The sequence below is a fragment of the Aptenodytes patagonicus genome, chromosome 5 (genome assembly GCF_965638725.1).
Source record: "Aptenodytes patagonicus chromosome 5, bAptPat1.pri.cur, whole genome shotgun sequence".
NCBI classification, from domain to species: Eukaryota; Metazoa; Chordata; class Aves; order Sphenisciformes; family Spheniscidae; genus Aptenodytes; species Aptenodytes patagonicus.
In genome coordinates, this window is record NC_134953.1 from 62,809,963 (window position 1) to 62,832,337 (window position 22,375).

At 45.0% G+C, this 22,375-nt stretch overlaps 2 protein-coding genes across 3 annotated transcripts; one reads left to right on the forward strand and one right to left on the reverse strand.

Annotated features, from left to right (window-relative positions):
• Nucleotides 1–6,949: 6,949 nt before the first annotated feature.
• TCEANC2 (transcription elongation factor A N-terminal and central domain containing 2) lies at nt 6,950–13,118 on the reverse strand. The gene is made up of 4 exons (XM_076338220.1): nt 13,013–13,118; nt 11,361–11,502; nt 9,787–9,980; nt 6,950–7,955 (listed from the first exon to the last, which is right to left on the reverse strand). The coding sequence occupies exons 1-4, from the start codon at nt 13,112–13,114 to the stop codon at nt 7,767–7,769; spliced, it is 627 nt and encodes a 208-aa protein (XP_076194335.1). The 5' UTR covers nt 13,115–13,118; the 3' UTR covers nt 6,950–7,766.
• A 228-nt stretch (nt 13,119–13,346) lies between these two features.
• Nucleotides 13,347–22,359, forward strand: TMEM59 (transmembrane protein 59). 2 transcript variants are annotated; one of them, XM_076340162.1, is made up of 8 exons: nt 13,347–13,536; nt 16,235–16,340; nt 18,498–18,592; nt 18,793–18,945; nt 19,229–19,313; nt 19,624–19,708; nt 20,506–20,614; nt 21,393–22,359. In XM_076340162.1, the coding sequence occupies exons 1-8, from the start codon at nt 13,348–13,350 to the stop codon at nt 21,546–21,548; spliced, it is 978 nt and encodes a 325-aa protein (XP_076196277.1). In that variant the 5' UTR covers nt 13,347; the 3' UTR covers nt 21,549–22,359. The 2 variants fall into 2 exon arrangements, with proteins under 2 accessions (XP_076196277.1, XP_076196278.1); XM_076340163.1 differs by having other exon boundaries at nt 19,627–19,708.
• Nucleotides 22,360–22,375: the final 16 nt, after the last annotated feature.

The following is a 22,375-nucleotide window of genomic DNA, read 5'->3' on the forward strand; positions in this document are numbered from 1 at the left end:
CACAGTGATGGACTCACCGATGTCTCCCGTGTTCACCACCGGCCACTCGGACGCGCAGCCCTCCGCCTCCACCCAGATCTCGTACGTCAGGTAGAGGCAGAAGTTTTCCCGGCTGAAGTAGGAGTTGGGGCCAGCAGTGAGGTAGTCTTTGCACTCTTCCACTTCTGGGGCTCCCCTGCACCCCAAGGAGGCGGTGAGGATGCTGGCAGCCCCCTCCCTCAGCATGTGCTGGGTCCAGCTGGTGCCTCCCCAGCTCCCCAAAAACACAGTGGGTACAAGGCGAGCGGTCCATGGAGGTGGTGCTGCTCTGCACCCCAGTGCTGCTCCCCAGCACGAAGCCACCCCCACAGCCTCCCCTTCTATTTGTGGGTGGAAAAACAACTCAGTGAACACCTCCCCAAGCCCTGTTACAGGGAGAGGGTGAGCCATGGCATTTCGGTACCCCTTGATGCTTGGGGGAGAAGGGGAGCAGGGACACCCCCCTCCCCCTGCCATGGATTGAGCCATGCCATCCCTCCTCTCAGCTGCTCCCACTCATGGTGGCTGGTGTTTCACAGCTGGGATAAGGTTTCCAGGCTTTCTGGGACTTACCTCATCCTGTACCGGAGGCGGACGGAGGTGTTGGCCGGGGCTCCGTCCCGCGGGGGCCAGTGGCACCACATGTATTTGGGGTAGAGCAGGATGCAGCGCACATCCAGGTGGCTGGGCACACCTGCGGGGACAGGGAGGGGGGGAACCATCAGCCCCCTCCACAGCACTGCGTTATGGTGCCTGAGCCCGGGGCAGGTGAGAGGCCTCGCTGGGTCCCAGCCCTGCACCCCAGAGACAAGGCGGGTGTCTGCCTAAATGGAGATGGGTCTGGGATGGAGCTCGCTCCCTTGTCTCCCCATGGCTCTCACTGTCCTGTGCAGGTCAGGGCAAGGAGCCCCTGCAGACTGGGATACAGCAAGGCGCTTACTGGTCCCGGTTGCCCAGGCTGCCTAGCCATCCTCTGCACCCAGTGGCAGAAGGGAGGCATAACCCGTTTGGAGCCGGCAGATTTTGCTGGGTGGGGTATCGGTGTGAGCAGCGGCATTGGCCGCAAGGAGCATGTCCCTCTCTTTCCCCTGTCCCGGGGATGGGGACTGTAACATCTGCAAAAGGGGCAGATGGGGACAGAAGCTGCGTCAGCTGACCCAGCAAAACTTGCCAGGTGTGTGTGAGCACCTCCAGCCCTGCTTGCAGGGGGTCACTGGGCTGCAAAACCGGGACTTGTTTTGGCTCCCCAAAAGGGGGTTATTTGTTTCTAGGTCTGGAGGAAGCATCAATTTCTTCCTACATGGGAGCATGTAAAAGCCAAAGCACAAGTAGGATTCCAGGTGCTTTTCTGCTCTGGCTGAGCCCATGGTTTGGGCAGGTCGCTTTTGTTTGCGTCCAAGTATGTAAAATGGCAAAGGAGCTTTGGAGAGCCGGGATGGGAGAGCAGTAGAAAGCCCCGAAGTGATTCTCTTGAGCCGTGTGGCTTTCAGACCTTGCTCCTGGGATTCTTTCCTTCCCCATCAGTGACTCACACCCAGCCTTCAGCCATGCAGTCTCCCCACAGCGTCCCTGCACAGACTGATTCCCGTGATGCAGACCAGCGATAAGGAAAACAGGACCCTCCAACTCCTTTGGCCTCAGCCGCAAGCAAAGCCCCCCTCCCCGGCAAACCAAAGCCCCTCTCTGCAGGGAAGCGGCTAACCCTGCCTGCTCAGGTGGGCAATGCCAGCCTGCCGCAGGGGTGTCTCTACCTTGGGGATCCAGGTACCTGCCGGAGACCCCAGCCATGGTGGCACAGATGAGGAGGCAGTAGTCAAACAGCCCTGCCATCTGGGGAAACGTAATGGATCAAGCATATGGACAATTAAAAATGTAATGACAGCGTTTATCGGGAGTTGTTTTCCCAGCTTATTTTAAACCCTGTTTCCCGGCCGTCATGGCCCGGGGAACAGCGAGGTCTTCCTCCCCTGCTCACAGGGGTTTTGGCATGCAGAGGCTGAACAGGGCGTTTTGCTCTGTGATGTATGGGAGAGTTTACAGCTGGATTTTGAGCTTATGGCCATTCCCCTGCAGCAGGTTCAGGGGGTGTGGATTTGACCCTGCCTCCCCTCTCCGGCTGGCTCTGCCCGTTGCAGCCTTCCTCCTCCTCCATCCATCCAGGACAGGAGTGCAGTGTTTGCAATGTGAAAATTTCAGCTTAGGCAAAATATTGGCCACAGCAGAAATCATTTTGCCTTTTTTTTTTTTTTTTTTTTTTTTTTGCCATTGGGGCTGGCTGTGCATTATAGGAGCACCCTTTATAGGGAGATAACTGCTGGCTCTATAATAATATATAATTAGCAAGGATTATCCCATAATCTAGTCTAATTGACAGAGACCATGGATGTTGTTCAGTGGACTGCCAGCAGAAGAATTAGAGCATCATTAATTGCAGCGTAACCCTGGCACGGGCTTCCCTTTTCTGCATCCTGTGACATGTCAGCGTCCCTTCGTGCCTCAGTCTCCCCTCCTGTGAAATGCCAGTACATCCACCTGAATGGGGGGGGGGGGGGGATTTATCCTGTAATATCAGCACCTGTGCAGATGGGTGTTTAAACAAATGCAGGAGGGCTCTTCAGCCCTTGTGGTATCCTTCACAACATGATCTCTGCTATGGGAGGGCTCACTCATTAGCATTAAAAACACTTAAAAAGTGCTGCAGCCATTTAAAGCAGCAAGGGAGACTCAGTGCTTCTGGTGCTGTGCGCTGCATGGAGAAGCAAGGGTTTGCTGGCTGCGGCACTGGGGAACTCCCTGATGTGTTTCCCTCTGTCTACCTCTTCTTTTGTGCTTTCCTCCGTCCCTCCTCTGCTCCAGCCCCCCATTTCTGCTCCATCTTATGCTCCTGCCCTGTGGTGTGCTAACATACCCCGGGAGGAAAGTTCCTGGAGCCTACTTCAAATGATCAGGGCTGCAAAAGACATCTGTGGCTGCTCTTCGCCTTAACATCTCTTAATCTGGGGTCAGCCTAGCAAACCCTTCATATTACAGGTCTGCCAGGGAAGCAAATGAGATCTAAAAGTTTGGGTTCTTTGTGGAGAAACCTTTGAAAAGCCTCTTAAAAGATGAAAAATGGTGAGCCGCTGTGCACTCTCTTTTCTGAAGGACAGGGAGGGTCCTGTCTACTCCTGTCTTCTTTTGCCCAAGTAATTTGCAGCAGGACAAAGCTCTCCTTAGCCGTGCCTGCTGATGGGGAACGGAGCAAGCTGTTGCCTGGTGCCTTCCCAAACTTGCTCTTCAGAAGCCAGGGTCAGAAGTCAGCTCTGGCAGGAGTGAATTCCCCCTCCACCCCTCCTGGCGCTGCCCCGAGCCCACCCAGTATTCCCCAAGCACCAGCAGCACAGGCAAGGGAGGAGAGCAGATGTTACTCACCTCCAGAAGGTGCTTCCCTCTCTTTGCTGGGTGCGGCAGGTCTCTATAGGTCTGTCGGCTTTATGTACTCTTTCACTGAAAGAATTCTGTGGGCTGGACTTAATCTGGTAAGAAAAGGGAAAAAAGAAGAACCTTTTCTCCAGATTGGGTGGCTTCTTGATTTAATATTTCCTCTGTAAAAAGGGAACCAGCTATTTCAAAGGCACCATGCCAGAGAAACCTAGCACAAGGGAGCCACCGCTCAGACCTTTCATCCTCCCTTTTAACCTAAAAGGGGTTTCCCCAGCATGAAGACAGGAGCTTGTGGAGAGTCCCTGCCTTTTTAATTTATCTTACTGGTACCCTATGGCTGGTCTGCACCGCACAGCAGCTGCCAAGTAAAATCAGAAGAGAAAGAGCAGAATTTAGGAGAAATGCATGCCTGGACCAGTGAGGCCAAACTTAAGGGTGCGTGAGGGGCCCCTTCTTCCCCCAGCCCGATGTGTAACCCATGTGGTGGGGAACGCAAGCTGGTGAGGGTCCTGCAGGACTCCCTGTGAGTGGGTTTGCCACAGGCAAACTATAGCAGATCAGATGTTTCAGAGCCAGACCAGCCTTGGGAGTGATGCACTCCATAGGGTTCAGGTGCCTGTGCCCTTCCAGACCCTCTATCTCGAGGGATTTCCAGAGGTCACACAGTCTACAACTAGAGCAGAACGCCTCAGAGTGCTGGGAACTGGCCATCCCTGGCCTCCTGCTTTATCCACAAGCCACACAGCTCCGGTCTCCTCGCTGGCTGCACTGGCCAGGGGAGGGAAGGAAGAATGGGCAGCACTCAGCTTTAGCTGGAGCAAACTGCTTCCTAGGCATATGGCTAGGCATAAATAAATGCAGTTGTGTAGGTGAGATTGCTCCAAGGGGGGAATCTGGTCTTTACAGCATAATTAAAAACTTGATTAGTCAGGTATCGAGTATCTTGTTGTCACATTCAGCATCACTCTTTGGGAAAATGAAGCCCTATTTTGGCCTATTGCTTTCTTGTCTCTATTTTTGTCTTCCTTCCCCACCTTCCTTTCTGGTTTTGTCCTTAAACCATTCCCTTGTTCTCTGCATTTCATCCTGTGCTGCAGGTCTCAAGTCCAACCCTCGGAGATCTTTTCCAGTTCCTCCAGACAGTCAGTTTTATGTAAAACTGAGTCTGTGAATCTTCAACCCAAATGATACTGCCAGCTTTAACATCAAGTTGCAAGAGCTGGACCCAGAGCTATACGCTTAGGTCCCTTTGTAAACAAGTTGGGCAAAAATATTAGCCATAAAATAGAGGAAATTCATAGGAGAGTTTCCTCCTGGTGGGCAGTAACTCTGCATCCCTGAAATTAATTCCCAAAAGAAAAATATTTGGCACATATTGAGAATGAAGTTAAAAAAAAAAATCATCTTCTCTGCAATGTGTACCTTAAAGAGCTGAAGGTATCCAAAAAGTAGATCAAACAAACAAACAAAAAAAATCACTCTTCCCTGAAGGCTGCCCTGAAAAGGAAGGTGTCAGGGACCAGGAGAGGGCATGGAAAAATGTCACCTGGAAGAGATGGGCCTGGCAGAGCTTTGTTTATATCCCAAAACAGAGTCTGATGGCATAGGACAAACTAAGCTTGTAGTTTGCGTGGCGCAGAAGAGCTCACACGCACCTCTAAGTTGTTCCATGCTGTCTGCGGACTTGGGGAGGCACTGGCTGTCCCAAGCTAACCCCAGCTGATGTTTGGACAGCCTGTAAGATTACAGCAAATGGATCTCAGACAGGCCTGCTGACAGCGGCTGGTATCTCTTTTGGCTTGCACCACTTTGAAAGCGATGCACAAAGGATGAAATGCGGTCAGGTTGTAGTTTTGCTTCTTTCTAAGTACACCTTGAGCACAAGGCTGGCATTCCCCACCATCCTCCCATTCCTCCACACATTACAAACAACACAGGGGTACTCTGGGCCACGGCAGGTCCTCGTTACATCTATGTTGCTCTTGCTTTTAAATTTTACAGTGCCGCATGATGAATGGCATCCCTTCTACGGGACTGTTTACTAGTAAGAATCATCCACATCACTTTCCCTTCTCTCAGTTGGTTCCCAGGGCTAAACTGTAAAAACAAAAGTGGATCTTGCTGAGTTGCTGTTTTTGGAGTAGAACTGCCATTGCAATAGAGCAATGTCACTTTCAGACAGCAATTGTCCTCAGCTGTTACCTGCACTGTGCATCACAATTTGAGTGATCCCTAGACCTGTCTTGCAAACCAACACACAGCACAGGGTAAACTGGCCGTGTGTTCAGATATGCCACAGCTCTCCAACTGTATCTGACCTGTGTGGGAAACTTCTCTGGCCTGGCTTCCATTAGAACAGAAGTTCCTCATTTTCAGGGTTTTTGCTTCTCACATATTACCTAAATAGAGAAAAAAACAGCCCAGCACCAGGAACAGAAAGCTGAAAATAAATACTGCAGGTCTTGGCATTGCAGCTCTGGAAGCAAAAGCTAGGTTGTTCATTGATCCTGAATCCCTTCCATGACAGTCCAGGATACATGAATTCAATTACAGCTGTGCAGTTTGAAGTTATTTAAGTGGGAAATGGAGCCGATTACTTGTAAGAAATAAATTGAGGGTTTTCACATCTCTTGCTACAGCCTGGTCAACAAGTGTTAAGTCTTCATTGATGTATTATCCATATAGTCATCACCCACGTATCTGCCAGTTTCTGTCTCATACTGTCTCCGACACACCTAACCTTAACTTTCTACAAATGAAATGTCTGTGTGCCAGAGCATCACTGTTTTCAGAAAAGCCAGCTGTTTGAAGATACCTTCACAACGTGTACAGAAAAAAAATGGTCTTGCACTGGCCCAAGCAAACAAGACAGGGTTTAGATGTTTTTAAGAGAACCTGCAATTATCTAATTAAATTTATGGAGTTCAACACGTCAGGTAAGTTATGGGTGTTCCTTTAGCTTCTAGCGTCCACAGAAGAAAAGTATTTAGCAGGTCCACATAATGACAGTCAGTCATGTTTTAGTGTGAAGATCTGAATAAAGACTAATACATAGTTTTCCCACTGCGTTATTTGTCCTTAAATGACTCTTCTGAAATAAGAGTGCTGACCACAACTGATCAAAAGACACTTCCTTATGGTATATTGAGACTTCAATTCCCATGACTGTGAATAAGCAGGTTTCGCTCATCTCCGTATTTGGTTCTGTCTACTCTGGTAACTCAGAAAAAGGTTTGTGGCCAGTCCCTTGAGTACGTACACACACAGAGAACAGAGAGCACTTTATTACCTACCAGTAGAGAAACACTGTACCTGTCACAGCTTTAATAATAGCTTATGGAGAACAAGATGACTTGTGGCACTAAAGAAATCAGAGCAAATATGAAAGGCAAGATTTCCAGTTTTTAATAACGAGAAGGAATTAAAACAATAGTTTGTTGCTTAAATTTGTTCACAGAATCATTCTGAACTATGTTCCTTTTGGAAGAAAAAGCCTTTAAAAGGAGTATTTTGCTTATAACCTAATTTTATTTAGAAAATTCATTTCAAGTTTTTTTCACGTTACAGTAAGAACAAGCACCACATTGAAATCATGAGTGAGGTATGGAAGTCTGAGTGAGCTGCTCATTAAACAGCAGAGGCATTAGATAGCACCTATACTCCAGGGCATTTTGATTTTCACCCCAGGGCTTTAGAAAATGCCCACAATCGCAGGATGGCTGAGCCTATGGAATGGTGGATAGCAAGTTATTGAAACCCATTTTGCATCCAACTCTGGAATGCAGCAAAGGGAAACCACCTGACTTGGCAAAACAGCTAGCTCTTGCCACAGGCAGGGCCCAGCTGCAGCAGACGTGGCTGATTTAGGGTTAACTAGAGTTTGCAGTTATCCACTAGGAATCTCCTCTCATGGACCAATTACCCTGAATTCCCAGTATTTCCTACCAGCACAGCACAGAGCTGCTCCTGTATGTTATTCAGCTGATTACACCTGAAGATCCACATCAGGGATGGAGCTAAACTGAGGTATGACAAATGGGCAGAAGTGAGAAACAGGTGAGTTGGCAAGGATGGTTTTGTAGCAGGAAAATATACAGCAGAGTAGAAGAAACTTTTCTTGCAACAAGCCCACATGGATTTCTACTAAGTCAGATATACAGCACCACTTTCATCATTAGTAGTTGTCTTCAGCAGCCCTGCTCATAGAGTGGTGCCAAGTGAGTCACACTGTCAGCACTTCTGCACTCGCCTCATGACAGAAAGGGCTCCCAGTTCCACAGAGATGTAGGCACATGAAGTTCTCACTCAGGATCAAGCATGACACCTCACTTTTTATGGCTCTGTACAAACGCAGGGACAGTGAGTGTGCCAGTCTTGATTTCTGCTTGGATTTCAGGTTTGTGCTTTAATGAGAAGACAAGAGCTCGCACCATTCTGCGATATGGTGCACTAATGAGACGGGAAGAGAGATGAAAAGCTTCTCGCTCGATATTTTCAGCCAGCGGGTGATCAATCTGAAAACAGCAAAGTATAAAATTAGATCTTTAGATTTAATAAGGAGACCAACTGATTGAAATTGGAGTTTGGTGCTTTTCAGTGTTTCTTCATTAATCAGCTTAGATTCAAGGAAATCTACTTCCCATCACAAGTGTAACAGGAAGAGCAATTTAATTCCACCCTAGCAATTAAGGAACAAGGCAACATGGTCAGTAGCAGGGAACATATCCACATCTCCAGCTGGGCGGCAGTACTTTGCCATCACAACAGGAAACTAATCTGCAACTAGCTTTTGATATCAAGCTCAACTGCAATTATAAGCCATGTTGTACCGTCTCCATAAAGCTCACTTTCGATCTTGCTGATATAAGGTACCTTGGATACTATTTTAAATTTCATTCCAACAGCAACTCTAAGACATGCCAAACACTTGGCAACTCTGCCTGGTGCTATAAAGGGAAATGTGGGCTCTCTGTGTGTAGAAGGAGGTGTAATTAAGAATGCTGAAAGGGATTTGCTAAATGTTAATTATGTAGTTATTGCTTCAACATGTGCCAAAACCTGTAATATAGCACAGCTTAGAAAAAAATCCCCCACCCATCAAGAAATGGTTTTAATTTCACTTCTGCCTTTTGTGATGGGGAATCTCCCATGCTTTGCACGCAGGAGATTCCAGCGTGCCAAGTAGTATTCCTCCAAGTCCTTTGCCCACTCTGTTTTTGCTACCCATCAATAAATTGCCACTCTGCTGGGCAGCATTAGAAGCCCCTTGGATCCATTCAGCCCCACCCTCCCTTCTCCTTTTTGTCAGCCTCTCAGGTGTCCCTGCTCCCCATTTGCTGGACCTCTGTGGCTTCTCTGCCTATATATGCCGTTCATCTGCTGCTGTAAGCTCCGCTTACACGTATGGTGGTAGCTGCAAGCCAGAAGGGTAGTTTTCCTCCCTGTGCTTTCAGATGAGTCCTGTTCAGAGATGATTCTGCTTTACCAAATATTACTTGTTTTAGGGTGGTACTATAGCCTTTATGTCCCATAGGTTCAGACTTTCCTACCAGTCTTATCACCGTGCATAGATGTGCTTTCCAAGAACTAAGCTTGACTCAGCGGCCTGGCAAAGGTGAGCTCCCACCTTTCTGAGGCACTCCCACAGCAGATGGACTGGAAGTTGGAGAGGTTGTTCTCATAAGTAGCAAACACATAGCTTTGAAACTCTTGAGTGCCTATCACTTGACTTGCCATTTAAAGGATAATTAATGAATAAATTAAAATGGATAATTATTATGGCATTTCGTAGATCAAGCAAACTAGTCATTAAGCCTTACAGCAAAGCCCTGTTCATTTACTTAAAGATACCTGAGGGATCTGGTATTTATCACCACTTTATATACTGTCAACCTTGCCTCTCTGTTTTTGCAATATATTTAAATTTACAAATGTTTAATTACTTAAATATGAAACACCCAAAAGGTCCCAGTGTTGCTTTCACAGCTGTTAAGTAGTAGGAAAAACTTTATGTTCTATTCATTTCCTCCTTCTCTTGTACAGCCCAACTGCAGTAGATACACAACTATTCTATTGACTGGTTATGTAAATGAGAGCCAATACACCTCACTTACAATTAGCATGTTTACTTGGTTAACAACCAAAAAAAAAGTTATCTACCTTGAAAACAAAGCTACTTATAAGTAGGGACGTGCAGAGAATCACTGAAAATAGGAACAGATCATCTGGTCCTGGCTCTACTCTGCAGGCAGGACCAGCTTTACAGTAGATATGGCTGAAAAAGGTTTAACTTGTTCCTACAAGAAGTAACTATCTGAGCCAAAGACAAATGGATCTGAATGCTACCTCTAGATCCAGGGCTTCACAAAGCAGCTTCCGCGCATTCTTTCTGAAAGCCTCGGTCTTGGGATCGCTCCTGACCTCTATTGAGGGCTTGTTTGAATGGTCTTTGATGAAAGTTCGCCACTCCGTGTAAATATCTTTGGCGAGGCTGGCCACATCGTGATCTGAATGTTTGCGCATCTTATTCACTGTGTGACCTGGAAAACAGCAACAGCTCCTTCAGCTTTGGTAGGTGGACAAAATATAATGGACACCAGTCAAATCATATTGGTGCTAAAGCAGCCACACACATTTTTAAATCAGGCAGTGTCAGCAAAACAACCAGAGCATTGACACAAACATAAATATAAAATTATTAGGAATGAAGCCTGAAGTTCTCACTCCTTGACTTCTGCGGTGATTTTTGCCTGAGCAATTAGCAAGGAATTGACCTATACGTGTGAAAATTACCTCCCCAAGTCACTAAAGTGTAGAGAGACACTTATGTAATACAGGGTTACATTAATTTTCTACACAGGTACTAGATCTGGTGAAAGCTTCTAAGATTGGCCTACAAAGAATGCTGGTTTTAAACTGAAAACCCCTTTAGGGAAGCAGATGTTGCTGGTGATGGCTATAGCATTTTAAAACGCAAACATCACGCTGACTCCAAGCAGAATCTTTCCAATTGACAGGGCCTGCAAAGAGGGCTTCCTCCGAGAGGAGACGAAAGAGACCTTCTTCCAGCAGGGTGTTTCTCTCTGACCACTAGTGCTGTTGGCCAGGAGATGTCACTGTTAGGCTTCGGTGGTTCTTCCAGCCCAGCCACGTTCAGGCAGGCACTGGGAAAAAAATCTCGGGGAAAAGCCAGAATAAGCTGAACATGGCAAATGAAATGACAATTCAGAAGTAAGGGGAAAAGAGCAGATCACATCTCCTTTTCTAAGGCAAGGGGGGCTCTTTGAATAGAGATCCAGCTGCTCTAATGGCAAACAAAGGCCAGCACGACCGTCTCTCATGCCAGGATGCTCTCTGTAGACAGGAAAGGCAGGGACCATGTGGTCTCACATTATTCCTCCCCCAAGTCCTATGGAAAAGAGCCAGACACAGGGCTGTGTTATTGCATGGAGCTGCCCATCTGCTGGGGATTTCTCAGTGTGAGGATGCAGTAAGCAGTTCTGGGCCAATCTAAGGAGAATTTCTCGCACATTCAGAGGATTCAGCGAGGTCAAATAGATGAGCCACGTCTCGGATGGCAAGAGAGCACTCTGCCGTGCCCCTGACAGATAGCAAGAAAAGGAATAACACACGCAGGTGCCCAAGAAGAGCTCTTCAAAAATTTGACCACAGAAGGGGTGATATAGTATTTGGTAATAAGCAGGCAACCTGGGAGGAATTGGAGGACAGCTGACTTTTTCAGTACAACTACTGAAAACTGCAGGCTGAATACCAACATTTTTTTATTCAATGATCGGATAAACCTTTTGAGGCCACAACTACACTAATTTCTTAAAGAACTTGCAAGGTAGCCTCTTTTGTACCAACGAGCCAAGCAGACACAAGACTAATATTCACAGTCTACATCAGACAAGATGTACCTATTTTTGTTGAAAGTAACACTTCCTTGGAAGGTAGTTTCTTCTTCAGCTCCTCCAAAGCTTCGATCAGATTCTCTTTCGGTTGCCCAGGAAGCTCAAGCATAGACTTCCATCGTTTTATGTCTTCCACAACCACAACTCTCTGGAAAAAAAACATAAGGAAAGTGGAATATTCTTATTATAAATAAGGACACTGGCTTCATCTCAGCTAATGGAGCTGTTATCAACACATGAATTATTGATTATGGCATGAACCAGAGCACAGAATACATGATGGCTTGGAATGATGGGTACTTGCTTGAGATTAGCACCCTACTGCAAATCAAGACAGAAGTAACTAGAAGGCAAAGCAAGATGCTTAACCTTGGTCTGCCAAACTTAGGGCATGTAACAGTAAATGTCTGCTAGAAGAGAAGTGTTTTGAACTTAAGGAGTCCATTGTATAAATGTCTCTTAATAGAAAAAGGGATAAGAGGGAAGCAGCTAATTATCTTTAGCAGCCTGGCAGAATCCGAATCCTGCTCAGATTGGCTTTAAATTTAAAATAATAACAGCAGAGAGAGAAACAAAGCATTAGGGAGCATGAACACAAACTAAAGTACACTGGCCATTTGCACAATGCTTTTCATCCAAACTGTTTTTGCCAAAGACATTGACAAAACAGGCTGCAAACAGTGCAAGTCTCATATTTTGGATGTGAGGCATCTTGCAAAGATTCAGCAATGGTCAGGCAGCTGGGGCACTTTATGTGCCATTCTTTTGCTTTCTGCCTTACATTAATAAGCTCTTTGGTGCAGCAAATGTTTTCCTGTTCTGTTTCTACAAACAGGTGGCAAAGAGGGGCTCAGCTTTTATGCAGGTCTCACGCAGGACCACCATGCAACCAACAGAAGGGCTCTCCTTGCTGCGGAGAGAAGCAAGCCAGCTGGCAATATTGAAGCTGGTGGTGCCAGCTGGCTGAACTCAAACTGCACGCCCAACCTGACCCTATGCCACACCAGACAGGCAGGAAGGACGCACGTTATAACCCATCTCAGTTTCGGAAACCCCTTTCAATGCAGCAGAGCTCTCTGCACCTTTCTAACTTCGTTTCCCAACGCACCCCCCGCACTCTCAGTGAAGATGCCACCTCAACACTGCCAAGATTTCGGTGAAGAACTGGAACCACAGGTGAATCCCTACGTGGGCACTGAGCAACCGCTGGGAAGGCGTGCGGGGATTAACACCTTCCCCATCTTCCCTGACCGTAAAGGACATCAGTTTGGGTTTAATTTACAAAACGTTCCTCCCACTGTCACCCCATGCTGCTCGGCTCCGTGCAGAGGCAGGACGGCAGCCTGGTGAAGGCCTGACACCCCTTCTTCTGTCCGAGGCACCTGAGGGCCAGCCTGGCTCCTCCTGGGGTGCTCCGGCCACCCCTGCACACAGCCTCTGGGGAACACCGTGGTCCTGCCCTAGCGCAAGGCCGGGGAAGGCCTCACCTCGTGCCCTCGAAGGCAACGGGCCCCGCAGTAGCACCCGGTGCGGCAGGGTGAAGACCTCCCCTCAGGCCCGGGAGGCCAGGGCGAGCCGAGCCGAGCCGAGCCGAGCAGTACCCTGCCGTACCCCACCCCGCCCCGCCCCGCCAGTGCCGGCGCCCGGCGGTGACCTGCCTTGAGGGACTCGAGGGTGGCCTGCCGGTAGGCGCGGGGGGCCGGCCCGGCCCGGCGGGGGCTCTCCGGGGAGCGGGCCCTGCGCACCACGAATTGGTCCATCCTCCCACCCCACCGCCCGGGGGCGGTGCCGCTCGCCCGCCATCCCGGAAGCCGCTGCCCCGCCCTTTCCGCCATGTAGTTCCCGCCGCAGGTGAGGCCCTAGGGGATGGCTGGGACCATCCCGCGGCACGACTACATCTCCCAGCAGGCACCGCGCGCGGGAGGAGGGAGTTAATCTCGCGAGAGTCCCCCGGCGCCCGCTCCCGTCAGTGGGGGCCTGTGGGAGGAGGAAGATGGCGGCACGGCGGGGCGGCCTCCTCTGCCTGCCACTCGCCCTGGCGCTCCTGGCGGGCGGCGGCAACGCTCGGGCGGCTGGGCCGTTGCCCGCCGCCTCGTCCGAGGCCTTTGACTCCGTGCTGGGCAACACGGCGTCATGTCACCGCGCCTGCCAGCTGACCTACTCCCTGCACACCTACCCCAAGGTACGGGCGGGCCCTGCCTCACGGCTCCCCGCGGCGGCGCTCGGCGGGGTGAGCCCCTTCCCGGGCTCGGCCCCGCTCCCCTTCTCACTCCCCTAGCAGCTGTGTGGCGGGGCTGGCGGGCAGCGCGGCCCCGGCCTCCCCGGCGCGGTCGTCCCCTGGCCTGTCGCTTGCTCCTCTCCCCCCGAAGGCCCTTGTGCTCCAGAGTGACAGGAAATAGCCGGGATTTTCTCGGGCAGGAGCCCTTTTCGAGGCATGTCCCCGTGCATGTTTTCTCAAGCAGTGTTGGACGTGCCTTTAAGTAAACATAAACATGAAGGAAGCTCGTGCTCGCAGTGCTCAGGTGCAATCAGCAGCCTGCTGCTGTTCTGTGGCATTTCTCATCTGGCTTAGATTTTCTTCCCCTCAAAATAGGGAATGCAGTGGCTTCTCTGAAGATAGATACTTCATTTTGAAAATAGATGGTTAGGCTACAGCTTTCCAAAGAAACACTGCTTTCAAAGTATAGCTTTGTTAGTGCTGGGTACTTTTGTGGGGTTTGGGGGATTTGCTGCTTTTTTCCCTCCTGTAGAGGCAGCTGTAGTTTGGCTTAGGCTGTTTCATATTTTTGGGCACTAAAACAGTGCTGTGTCCATGACAGGCCAAAGATCCTGAATCAGGGCGCTAGTGTGACACTTGTATATTGAAAGGTGAAGCATGAATGATGATAATGAGTAGCTTGTCAGAACCTTCAACCTGTGGTTTGATTCACTTGCATAGATTTTTTTCATCTCATGATAAAATACTGAAATAGTGTCTAATGGGAATCTAATTTCATACTGCAGAGTTTGCTGTTAGTTCAAAGCTTTGTAAACCTTTAACTACTGGTTTGAATTTGGAAAATCTCTTACCAAAAATCTTATCTTTCCTGGTTCTTTCTTGGCAATATACTTCATTATCAGCTGCAGCTATGTAGCAGATTGAACTCTAAATGATGGGAGCTCTTACCCCATCTTTGAGATTTCACGAGGGCAGCGGATAAACGGAAGCGGTGACAATGTTAGGTAATAGGGCTTTGCTTTCATATGAAACTTAAATTGGATTTTGTAACTCTAGCTGATATTGGTATCCCCACAGAGGGAAGGAACAGGAAGTTTTGTGGAATACAAGTAAACTTACATCTGTACTTATGGCATGTTTTGGTGTCTTCGTGTGATGATAGTGAGGAGAAATAAGTAAACTTGAGAAGTTAGGACTAAACATTATGCTAGTGTATTTCCGTACTGTTCTGGTGCAATGCTCTTGTTTCTATTAAAGGACTCTTTCAAGTTCAGGGAAAGCTGATAATTCTGTGATTTTTGCCATACTTTTGAATTCTTTATTGTGTGGTGTTGGAGCTATTGAATAATACAGTCATCTCTTCCTTAACATTTAGTCTTTGTTCCATTTGTCACAAAACTACCAGTTGAATTGAAGGAAATTGGTTTAGTTGTCATTGGAAAGTAAGACAAGCTTCATTGAGACTTCCATGGAAGACTGCCATAGAAATCTGTCTGCTAAAGCTAATTCTGTCTGGATAACAAATTACAAAACATGTTTTCTGCAACAGCATAACTATCTTAGCCGCCTTGTCAGTGTTGTTAGAGTTAAGTTTTAATTTACATTCACGGTTTTCTACTTTTGTGCCTTTAAAGCATGTGAACTTTTGCTTTCAGAGACAAACAATGGGTTAATTTACAATAGTTAATTTACAATAATTTACAATAGGTAATTTACAATAGGTTATACAGAAGGTGTGATATGTTTGGCTTTTGTTAAATTAATTCAGAGTCCGTTTTCCACCTGTACAGCAACTGGCTGCAGTCATTTGAGTGGTTATGTGGTTAGTGGTACTGATGGGTTTGATTCATGATAGGGTGTGATCATAAGTACGAGTGCTGACGTAATAGAGGCAGTCTTTAGTTCTGCAACATGGAGAGCACTGCATGTGGAAAGCGCACGCCCATCCCTTTGGTATTGTGGACAGAAGAAATACTAGGTATAGGGGTTCTGAATTTGCATAATTTTAATAGTTGCAGTGAGGAAGCACCTTGCCCCTTCAGTTCAATATAATAAATAAAAATGTGTGTTTGTGGAACTGGTTTGGCAAGTTACCAGTACCCTGGTTAACTGCTTTAGTACATCAGAAGCTAATCTCTTATTTTGACAATTCTGTTGTAGTTCTGATTAGAGTCTGGTAGATACACTGTAATAACCTGTCAAAATTAGGCTTTTTTTTGTCCTCTCCTGTTGGGTTCTACTGTTTAAGTTCTGAGATCGAAGACTGTCTACTCTTTGTAGGGTTAAATGTCAATAAATCTTTTACAACTGTATCTCTTACTTTTAAAAGCAACACTTTCTAAAAAAATGCGGTGCAACTTTCCTTGTGAGTTGTAGGACTGGAATTACAAAATAGAATTTGCTGTTCCAGGTCTGCCCCACCACAGAATTAAGAGATCTGTTTGAAATAAATCAATAGTTATATTATAGTGTTAAAGAGCTGTAGCTTGGTTTTATTTCAGATGATCCAGAGTGTCACCGTTAGCTGGCTTCTAGGTCTAATAGAGGGAAGGAGGACGGTGGTCTGGCTTTTTATAGCACTTCCAAAAAAAAAAAAAATGTTTGCTTTCTGACAATTTATTCTTGAATGGAGGGATGCAAGCCTTTCCTTGTGCCTTCCCAGGAAGAGGAACTGTACGCGTGCCAGCGAGGCTGCAGACTGTTTTCCATTTGTCAGTTTGTGGACGATGGCATTGATTTGAATCGAACCAAATTGGAATGCGACTCTGGTAAGACTTCGATACTCCTTCAACATCCCGTAATACAGAGACATAACAGAGGGAAGAGCAGGAACGTCTGAAACGGGGTTGTTAAATTGGTGGGATTACTTAAGTTGCTTTCTGGTTTTGTTTAACAACTTCTTAAAGTTTGCGTACAGGATATAAAAAAAAAAAAATATCTTAGGGAAAGGTGATCTGTTCTCTGCGAGTTTCTCCTTATCTGGTCCTTAGTGTTGCTATTTTCCTGAATTTCTTAAGTATCATCAGTCTCTGTAAATAAATTAGAAATACTTCATTTTACTATAAATAGTTTGTCATAGAAAGCACAAAATGGCTGGGAAAAAAATCCAGTCAGATTAACACTTCTCCTTTAATAATTCCATGCGATTATCACTCCCATTTATAATTCCTGACAAACTTGTATATGAAAGTGAATTGTTCAGACAGAGTAAGAACAGAGATCTTAATGTGCTGTCTGCCTTGTAACTTGTGGTCTAGGCTACATCCTGAGGTTTACTTACAGCTAAACTCTTTGGGATGAGGTACGTGTTTTGTTTGAAATAGACCATTCAATACTTGTGACTAATTCTCTCGAATTATCTGTGTTAGAGCAAAAATTTCATAGTGAAGATGAAATATGTGTACTATAGGCTAATTAATATTGTTTTGGAATTGTATAGAACTTTCATATTCTCAATATGAAACTCATATGAACTCAATATGAACTTTCATATTCTCAAACTATTGTATTGAGGCAGCTGATGCACAGTTTTATTCAGGGATTAAGTGGGACATAACCACCAAAGCAGGAAAGGTAGGAGCTCTCTGTCTATATTTCCAATACAATTAAGCACCAAGCCAGCACTCAAAGGAGACTTTTATCCTCTTAGTAGCTCATAAAAACAAGAGGGCTAGTGGCTAGCTCAGAGAGCTGATGGAAGGATGCACATAGAAAGCCTGACATGCAAAGATGCTAATGTGATACAAAACTGCATTAAATACTCTAGAAATGGGCTAATGCTCTAGTCTGTCATACACTGTGTATAGCTGTGATAAAGCACATCAATCTACTTGTCAAACCACACATGAAAGAGTGCCATAAAAAAGAGTAATGTAGCAATAGACCACATGTAGAGGTAATTGAACAGTTGCTTACTTTCTGGTTTAACTCTCCTTCCTGAGGCTGTTGTCTTTTGCTGGCTTATGTTCTGTAATCTGTTACACTGGTTGGTGCCCTGACTAAGTATTCTGTGCTTGGCAAGATACGTCTTGGCTGATCTGTTCAATTCTGTCTTCTGATGCTTCTTTCTGCCTACAAACGCTAGTTTGGTGGCAGTTTTACCATAGAATTGCTGTTCAGGTGCTATGAGCTGCATGCTCAAATGCTTAGCTGCTGATGCCGTGCTGTTCTTATTTGTTCCTGTGGAAAACTGGGAGAGCTACTGTCCTCTGTGTTGCTACTTCGTTTGAGTCTTTAGTTCAGGTAGTACTGCAACATTGTCCATCTAAGCTTTAGTGTTTTGGAGAAGAGCTATGCCCAGTATCTCCATGGGCAGAATAACGTAAATTATTCTCTCTGAATAATTTAGATTTCTTGGTCTTTATGGTCTCTAGTGAACAATTAATAGAAGCTTTCTGTAAAACAAAGAGCTGACTTCATTTTTCATTTAAAAAAAAATTCCATAATACTTTCAATGCAGTTTCTGTACTCCTCACACTAGCAGGAAAACGCTCCCTTGGTTTTCCTGTGATACTATGACTTCTGCTGTTACCTCTAAGGGATTTAATGGACTGATGGTCCTTCTATCCTTTTTAGGATTCCAGCTTTGTTCTCTGAGGTAAAAAATCATGTTTACGTGATGTGTAGAGGAAAAACTATAGTGGTAGTGGGAGGATCAATGAAAACTTGCATCCCTGAGTTTGTCCAGAGTAACATTTCTGATCAGTTGCATTAAGATTACCTCATCTGTCTAAGCTCTGATTCCTTAAACTTCATAAGGCTTCAGAGCAAATGCTACCCTTGGAGTGATTGCCATATCTTTCCCTGCAAATGGGATTGTCAATCTTTTAACTGCTGCTTTGTTTCTGATCCAACTTATACTGAAAATGTTTTCTTAACTAAAATACAGAATTTATCTTCTCATTTGGGGAACTTCTTCCTTGCAGCCTGTACTGAAGCATACTCCCAATCTGATGAACAATATGCTTGCCATCTTGGATGCCAGAACCAATTGCCATTTGCTGAGTTAAGGCAAGAGCAAGTAAGTAGATGACATGTTTTTCAAATACCACCTACTTGTTTTCTGTTCAGCGTGTCTTCTCTTTTTAAAATTTCTTCAAATGGAAAATAAATATTCCTAAGGACTGAAATCTAGACATGAGGCGAGTGGTTAGCAAGAACAGGACTTCTGTCCTTTCCATATAAAAACAAATGGAAAACCAGTTAATGTTATGTTTGCAGTTAATGTCCCTGATGCCAAGAATTCACCTCCTCTTTCCTCTGACACTGGTGAGATCATTCTGGAGTGACATGATGGATTCGGCTCAGAGCTTCATAACATCCTCATGGACTTTCTACCTTCAAGCAGATGATGGCAAAATCGTCATATTCCAGGTGCTTGCCTTTTTCGTTGAGATTAAAGAGTCCTGGCTGCTGAATGTTTAACTCTGCTCCTTCCAGTCACAGAAAAGACTATGGAGCACTATCAGAAGTGTTTAGTTTTTTATAGTATTTCACTGCCTTTAAGGCCAGTGCAGGGGAGGGGGGGTAGGGCAATCAAACTTATCTGAATGGTGCATGTCTTGAGGTTGACTTCCGTATTAGTTCTGAAAATGTAAATGATTACGATCAGTGGTAGCCTGCTAGGAAGATCTCCTAACTCCTTATTTTGTTTTAGTCAAAGCCAGAAGTACAGTATGTTCCACAGCTTGATCAGGAAACTGGAGATACAAGAGGATCCTTGTCACTGAGTAAAACAGCCTGTAAGTTTTTCTTTGTGCTTTGGAAGAGCAAATGCAAACATTCCCTGTCATGCAAAAAAAAAAAAAGTTGCAGGTGGCACATGAAAGCAAACTTTTAGAAAGCTGAAATATAATTGTTTGCCATGCAGACTGCACTATGTACACTTAGCAAAGTCTACGGTAGAAACTAAGCTCTGCTGGAAATAGAAACATGCAAGCTAGGGCCATTTTAAAAGCTTCCTTTTATGCTCTCTGTGTAGACAAGCTGTGTGGTGTTTGGGTCTTCTCTTTTATTGCTTTCCTGACTGCTGTTTCTGCTGTTGTATTTCAGCAGACCTACGTCCAGGAAGTTCACAGACATACCGAGGACTTTTTGAAGAGCGAGAAAATGACGGCTTTTTCAAGTGTCTTTCCATGTATGTATATTCTAGAATGTCCATACCTACTAAGGAGGATGGCCTTTCCTGTGTGTGTATGGGGGCACAGTTGTAAGATCTCAAAGTGCTACAAGTCTGTGCTACAAGCACATCTAGGTTCAGGATGCATAGCAGTTAAAATTGTGTGTTTTACTGTTTGTTATTGCTACTTTTCCATACTGGCCCCATGTTATTTGCAGGCTATTCTGCCAACTTTGATTCTCCTTTCCATTTCAAATGAACATCATATTGATAATTTCCTACACTGTTTTTTGAGTGTGGTCTGTGAACTGTTTAATCAATACTGTGTTTTGCCTGTTCTTTAGCTCTGGTTATGTTTCAGGGCAAAGCACTTGTTTTGGGATTGTCTGATATGAAAGACACTGTTGTGTCTCATTTCCAGGCTGAAAATACCCAGTATATCTTTATAAAAGCTTTGCTGAAGATCAGCATGTTGGTGGTTCTTTCCCTTACTCTGATTACTTTCTCCTTAAAAGTTTACACATGAGGGATCAGTGAAGTGCACCCCAAATGTGTAACAGAAAAATCTGATTCAAACTGTAAGTGGGAGGATGCTTAGGGCGGAATAAACAGAATCCAGCATGTCTCTTGTGTCTTTCAAGTCAGATACTAAATAGGTGTTAGAGTACCCAGGAGTCTGAAGTGGGCCTTGTAGCTGGAAGAGCTAGAGACTAGTGAATCAGCAGGAAATGCAGTCAAAATTGAGCTGAACTTTTTAGAGGGTCCATTGTCTTGTATTCACTATATGAAATGTAGTAACATTCTTTTCATTTCAGAAATTCCAGTTGGATTTTAACCACTACACTCATCCTGTCAGTGTTGGTGCTGCTCTGGATTTGTTGCGCAACTGTAGCTACAGCTGTAGAGCAATATGTTCCATCTGAGGTAACTCTGTTTTATAACTTAGAATATTTTGAATATATTCATTATATTACTTTTATGTTACAGCTGTCTAGAGACTAAGAAACATTTGGGGGGAGGTTCAGCTAGAAAGAGTGTTTTTTTGTTATTTTTATTTTATTTTGCAGATGTGGTTAGCAAACCAATTTTGTTATTTAAATGTTGATTTTGTAGCTGAACGATTCCTGCTCATTCCTGTGGCTGATAGGTGCTCTGAGCCTTACTCAGGCAGCCCAGATATGATGTCTTTTGGTTTGTAGCGCTCTCCTCTCGACAACCTTCAGATTACTCTTAAATGGAGGCTGCTTCTAATTTCTCTGGGAATAAAGCTATACTGAGGGTTGGATAGTGTAGGTGGAACCCGGTATGGGTTTAATCCAGGAGGATCAATAGTGAGAACAGAAGTGACAGCATATTATCGGTGAGCACAGAGAGTCTGATCAGAGGGCAACTGGCTGAACTCGCATCTCTAGTGCCCAGAGAGATCCCCGCACTTCTGAAATAAGCAAGGCTTACAGTATTTGCAAACTAAAGGAGCCATTACACAAGCACTGTATCTACTGTTGTCCTGGCAGATTTAATACATCTCTTTTGGACTCAAATCTAGTTCCAGCCATGAATTTCAGATGTGACAGAAAGCCTGGTTTAACTTGTGTCGAAGGACTGCAGCCATCAGAACCAGGAATGCAGTTGCATAATGAAATGCATTTTATTCACAGTATTGAGAGTCTTTGTCTTAATGTAAATTTTTAAAATATTTCAGAAGCTGAGCATCTATGGAGATTTGGAATACATGAATGAACAAAAACTGAACAGATATCCATCCTCTGCACTTGTTGTGGTTAGATGCAAGACTGAGGAACATGAAGAAGCAGGACCTCTTCCTACAAAAGTCAGTCTGGCTCAATCAGCAATTTAAACAAGTCTCCACTGCATCCAATAGACTAATTCTAACAGAGCTAGCAACTCCTGATTGTTTGTGGTGGTTCTTCAGATAAGAAGCTTAGCAGCCAGTCTTTAAATGCAAATAAAGTTACAGAATCAACAAATGTCATGGGATTTTGTTTTCAACTAGTAGTGAAGATTCAGACATCTTGGATTTATGTTTGTTTCCAGACATAATCACTTTTCACTGGTGTTTGCTATGTGTCTTTTTGCTTACAAAAGCTGTAAGCATGCTTTCCATACTTCTGCCATGACACTTTCAAACTTATTTGTGTGTTCTAGGATGTAATGTGTACATTCAGAGTTAGCTTTGTAAAGGTATAAGAAATTTTAAGTAGGCAGGAGATGCCTTTTTAGTGTTGCACTTTCTGTTGTAGTTAAGAGAAAATATTATAAAATTATCTGCTGAATTTTTGTACTTGTTAATGTCCATGCACAAACAACCCTGTCTCCAAAAATAGAAATATATTTTTCCTGCAGTGTGGCAATATCTGAGACGGAAAGCATTTGTGAGGTACTGTAGGCTAGAACTCAGTTTGTGAAAGATGGAAACTTCGTTAAAACTTACAGACATATCCCTTCACACAGAGAACGTAACATGGTCAATTATTTTGTCAAACTTTAGCCTTTAAGTCTTAAATTGCTTGTAAATTTAGTGCCTGTGTTTTCTGAAGAAATTCTACTTTCTGTTCTTGATTAACTATTCTAGTCTTGTAACTTCATTTACAGAAACAATTGATTCCTGAGAAATGAGAACAGACAAATAAAATTGACTGTGTAGAAAATGTTGACTATATAGCT